This window comes from Camelus ferus, chromosome X (assembly GCF_009834535.1).
Source record: "Camelus ferus isolate YT-003-E chromosome X, BCGSAC_Cfer_1.0, whole genome shotgun sequence".
In the NCBI taxonomy this organism is placed as follows: Eukaryota; Metazoa; Chordata; class Mammalia; order Artiodactyla; family Camelidae; genus Camelus; species Camelus ferus.
In genome coordinates this window covers 75,971,831-75,976,882 of record NC_045732.1, presented here as the reverse complement: position 1 = coordinate 75,976,882, position 5,052 = coordinate 75,971,831, and the positions used below count along the sequence as shown (strand labels likewise).

The 5,052-nt window shown below is 50.5% G+C and overlaps 1 protein-coding gene across 3 annotated transcripts; it reads right to left on the bottom strand.

Moving 5' to 3' along the window:
• Positions 1 to 245: 245 nt before the first annotated feature.
• Positions 246 to 3,465, bottom strand: ZCCHC12 (zinc finger CCHC-type containing 12). 3 transcript variants are annotated; one of them, XM_032475276.1, is made up of 4 exons: positions 3,260 to 3,465; positions 2,852 to 2,903; positions 2,503 to 2,642; positions 246 to 2,094 (listed from the first exon to the last, which is right to left on the bottom strand). In XM_032475276.1, the coding sequence occupies exon 4, from the start codon at positions 1,972 to 1,974 to the stop codon at positions 763 to 765; it is 1,212 nt and encodes a 403-aa protein (XP_032331167.1). In that variant the 5' UTR covers positions 1,975 to 2,094; positions 2,503 to 2,642; positions 2,852 to 2,903; positions 3,260 to 3,465; the 3' UTR covers positions 246 to 762. The 3 variants fall into 3 exon arrangements, with proteins under 3 accessions (XP_032331167.1, XP_032331169.1, XP_032331168.1); XM_032475278.1 differs by lacking the exon at positions 3,260 to 3,465 and adding an exon at positions 3,089 to 3,238; XM_032475277.1 differs by lacking the exon at positions 3,260 to 3,465 and having other exon boundaries at positions 2,852 to 3,004.
• Positions 3,466 to 5,052: the final 1,587 nt, after the last annotated feature.

Sequence of the window (5,052 nt, the reverse complement as noted above, 5' to 3'; positions counted from 1 at the left end):
GTGCGTTGTCAACTAGTGGCTGCCATAGTTTAGCTCTATAACCTAAGGGACAGGTCAGTTGTGGTAAGAGGCTCTGTCCATTTACCTTTGGGGACTGTTTCAGCCCATTTCCTCTTACTTTTCCTCATCTGCAAAATGAGGTTGATAAAACCTCCACACTTTATAGCTTTTTAATATATTTTTCTTATTCCTTCTTCCTTTACATCTTCCTAAATTATACCACAGAGACATTAGGATAGATGCTGATATATATTTATTGACATAGAAAGAAGCCCACAACGTATATTGTTTGGTGAAAAAATACAGACTTTAGAACAGCACTTATATTTGATCACTTTTATCTCTACATATATCATCTATCTGGGCACACAGGTATAGGGAAATATCTAGAAGGACATTCATCAAAGGGTTGACAGTGGTTATATAAAGGTTGGGAGGTTTGGGGTAATTTGTACTTTTTATACTTTTATTTCTTGTTTTAATATTTAACAATGAATTATACCACTTTCACAAAGGGAATAAAACCATCAAGGAAAGGGGCACACACAGAAAGTAGACCCTTAGGCAGCAGGGGATTGGAAGCAAGGACGGAGGTCAGGCCATCTCCTTCCACTGTGCTGCTATTCAAGACCCTTTCTCCTCCATCCCTAGAGAAAGTCGCTTTGTGGATTAATTCATGCAATTAGAAGCACCCCCCCCATTTCCCCCATTGCTGGACTCTGAATATAAATTAGGGTTGATTTAAAGCTGGGGGCTAGCACCTCACTGTGGCTCAGAAGGGTCATTGGGTTCACCAGGGGCCTCTCTTGGCCCCTCCTCCTCAGTATGTGTCAGCTCCTGCAGGGTGATGATCAGATTCTCAAACACCTGGGCCCTGTTGCTCTCATTGTCACAGGTTTCCTTTGAGTGGCCCTCCTCTCCGCAATATGAGCAGCGGATTGTGTATTTTCGCTTCCTGGTTCTACGCAAATCCCCGGGACCGTCATTCTTATGCCCAGAACCCCCGCTGGTGGAAGGCGATTCATCCCGGGAATAGCTGGGGGAATCAATGACTAGCACTTGATCCCCAGGTCTGGCCCTGCGTCTGGGGGGAGGAGAACCCGAGAATGAAAGCAATGGAGGGTCCGGAGACTCCACCAGGATCACATCCTCATCTGAGTCATCGAGGGTATCATCTATCTCTATCACGTTGCAGTCGGCATTACCCATCACTGTGGGTGGGGATCCCTGAAATGCCACTGGGCTAGTTGCCCTCTCCACCATGGACTCAGATCTCTTGGCCCGCTTCCTTTTAATAAAAGTGTCATCCCAATCCTCTTCCTCCCTAATCATTCTGATTAACTCCAGGAAATTGGGGAGACGCTCCTGCTCATTTGCATACATTCTGAGAAGATTCTTCAGCCTAAAGCGCAGGTCCCCACTCAGCTCAGCCCCTAAAAGGAGCTGGTGCAGGCGAGTCTGGTTTGCATCTTTCTGAGCTATGATCCCTGCCTGAATAGCATTCTGGAGCTGCACCTCTAAACGGATCACATAAAGGGAGGCTTTCTCCCCTTGTGCCTGCAGGGTGTTAAAAAATTTACCATGAGCGGTCACACTGCTTTCAGACTCCCCAAACACCAATTTCATGGCGTGCAAGAAATCTGCCACACTTAGGTTGGGGTTCGCAGCCTGCAGCAAACGCATGACCTCCCGCGCAGGGCCCCTCAGGGTTTTCAGCAAGCGCTTAAGCTTTTCCTCCTCAGACATATTCCAATCTGGTAGGACCCCATTGACTTGGATCAGCCAGTTTTCAAAGGTTTCTTCCCCCTGGGCTGGCACCACCCTCCCCGAGAACAACTTCATGTTTCTCTCTGCCATGTTGGCCATTAAAGGACCAAGACTCCTCTCCAGGGACCTTAGCATAGAATGGGCCCAAGGCGGCAAGGGCGCGTTCTGCCGCCGGCTGTTACCCACGCGTGCAATGATGCTAGCCATGACGGACGATGACCTGGTCTCTGACTGTAACGAGATGCTCAAGCTTTTTAGAAAAGCCTAATCTGCAGGCGTGCCGTGGGGATGGGGGGGAGCTCTGCCTTTCTCCTATCTCAGTAGGAACTGTAAAAAAGAAACAAAAAAGAGGGGGGTTAATAAGGGAACCGGCTGCAGCTGTATTTTCTCCCTGAATATCCTGCAGTACATTTTATATCTGCCCACTGCCCTAAAATTATCTTCCAGGAGACTGGCAATTACGACCTCACGGAGCCAGCCAGCGTCTCCGTGTTAGCAGAGTGCTTTTTACAGCCACATCCATCCCCTCCCGCCAGTCTTTCAAGTGGGACGGCAACTGTTGCTTCTAATTCGAAGTGTAATAGTGTATGGAGCTGATATTGGGCTCTCAAAATAGAGCACATCGGTCGCAGATTTGTGGGAATAAATAAGATCTCATTAATCTCTCGGTCTCAGGTCTCAACCACACCCCCTTCTTAAAGTCCCCCCTCCCCCCGTTATTTCTCAGATTCTTACAGGAACTCGGGAACAAGCGCGCGCCTTTATTTCACTTCCAGCTTCTGCAACCGATGGCCTCCTTGAGAAGGCTCGTTTCTGGGATTCAGCCGATCTCTGCCCACCGGGGGTCGCCGATCCGGGACCTCAGGGCGTCAGGACTGCGCCGCCGCAGAGGGCAGGGCAGGGCAGGGAAGGGAAGGGTCAGAAGCAGCCTCATCCCTCATCTCGCTCCCTCCCTCCTCGCCCCTCTCCCCCTCCTCCCCGCCTCCGCTGTAGCCAGGTGGAAAATTCCCTCTCCCATCTTCTGAATACAAGCCAAAGCAAGTCCCCACTCCATTACATTTCCCCCGGGAATTCATCGCCCTACCAGCTCTGCAATCAGCAGCACAGAATTCAAGTTCGGATTCGGCTTTGGTGGCCTGCCACGGAGAAAGGGAATAGGAGTTGGACACGCACACTCACGTATTCCTCCCCCAGGAAGAGATGAGGAGATGCAAAGGGGGTTCGAGGCAGACAGCTCGCGATCCTCCCCCAGCCCCCGCCATCGCGCCCCTTGTCCTCCCCCCCTCCGAAAATACCCTCCCCCAATCAAGGCAAATCCTACCCATTCGGCAGCTTCCAGTGGAACCCCACCTCCTCCCTCAGCGCAGCGGTGTCGAGGGAGTGCTCCTTCCCCTGCCGCGCAGTCCTCGACTCCCCAAACGGGAGCCGCCCAGCGCTCGTGGGGCTTCCCCCTCCTCTCTCCGCGCGGGGCACTCGTGCCCCCTTTCTTTACCTGTGCTCCGCTGGTGGGCAGCGGACACTCCAGCGTTGACAGCGGTGACCCCGCCTTCGGTCTCCGCGGCCCTGTCGGGGGAAGGGACGGGCGCCTCCTGGCCGCGGAGCGACCCGGGACTGCCCAAAGGAGCTGCTCCGCGCGGCCGCCCAGTGAGGGGAAGCCGAGTCGAGGCAGCACGGTTCCCACGGCAGCCGCGGCTGCTTTTATCCTCTGCCCACTGAGACAAAAGAGCGTGACGAGCGGGCCGGCGCGGCCAATCAGCGGGGCGCGGGGGCGGGCTCTCCGCTCAGCCTCGGGCGGGATGCAAATCTGCGCCCCAGGAGGAGTTGGGGGGAGGTGGGCAGCAGGTATTACGGACGCCGAGTGCAGCTTGGCCGCAGGGACTAGAAGAGTTTGCGGCTCTTCCCTTCTCCCTCTCTCCCTTGGTTCAACTCTGCGCCTTGAAGCCAGGTGTATTAAACACAAGATGGGATCGAAATCAAATAAACAGTAAATGTTCCTCACTTTTGTATAGAGGGAATGTAGGGGAAAGAGCGCGTTAGCGCTTTCTTTGTGCAAGTAGATTACACAGACAACTTTATTTTATCTTTATTTTTTACTGTAAAGGAGGCAGTACTATGTCCATTTAACAGTGAGGGGACTTGGGCACTCAGGCTCTTAACCAATACTCACTGAAGTATGAGTGCAAGACTAGCCGCCTCAATCAGTTTGGGGAGCTTGTTAGAAATGCAGATTCCTGGACCTGGCCTCTGGGAGATTTTGATTTACTAGGGCTAGAGCTGGGGGTGAGATTTTGTATTTTTAACCAGCACTGTAGTTGATTCTGAGGTGTCAAGAGGATGGTGAATAATAGACCTGCTTCCAGTGTATCAGTTCATAGCATATCTACAGTGAAATGCAACTCCAGAATAGATGTTCCTCCTGAGGTTCATGATCTTCCTGAAATTGTATGCAAAGATTTTGGACTTTATAGGAGGCTGAATAATTTCCACTGAAATATATCAAGTCCTAATCCCCAGAACCTGTAAATGTTACCTTATAAAGTAAGAGTCTTTGCAGAGGTAGTTAAATTAAGAATCCTAATGTGGGGAGATTATTCCTGATTATCTGAGTGGGCCCTAAAACCAATCACAAGCGTCCTTAGAAGAGAGAGGAAGAGAGAGAGCTGATGCACACGGACTAGGAAAAGGTGATGTGAAGACAGAAGCAGAGATTGGAGTGGCGTGGTCACAGGCAAAGGAATGCTGGCAGCCACCAGAAAACTGGAAGAGGCAAGGGACAGAGTACAGCTCTGCCCAGAGAAACTGATGTTGAACTTCTGGCCTCCAGAACCATAAGAGAATAGATTTCTCTTTTTTAAACCACCAAGTTTGTGGTGATTAGTTACAGCAGCCATAGGTAACTAATACAGACTCTATTTTGCTGAGTCCATAGCTTTGTATATTTTAAAATAATGGTTAAAAACTTCTCCCCTACAATCTTTCTTTATTCATGTCTTCCTCCTTCCATTTGTACTTGAGAAAGGAATTTGAGAAATGGAATACAATTTGACTAGACCCCTGAACCACAGCTCTCTGCCACTGATATAGCTCTCCCATTTCTCAATTCAAAGACAGGTTGCTAGGTTGCCCTTTGGTGAGCTCTTGAAGGGACCTATCCTTTGCTGGAATTGGCATCCAGCTAGCCCCAGAGGAGTAACTCCATGGATGGCAGGCAAGGCTGTTCAGAGTGAATGGGCCGTGAAAGCAGTGGCTGCATGTATTAGTCTGCTGGGGCTACCATAAGAAAGT

Coding starts and splice junctions, on each gene's coding strand:
- ZCCHC12 (XM_032475276.1), bottom strand. CDS start 1,974: ATGGCTAGCATCATTGCACGCGTGGGTAACAGCCGGCGGCAGAACGCG.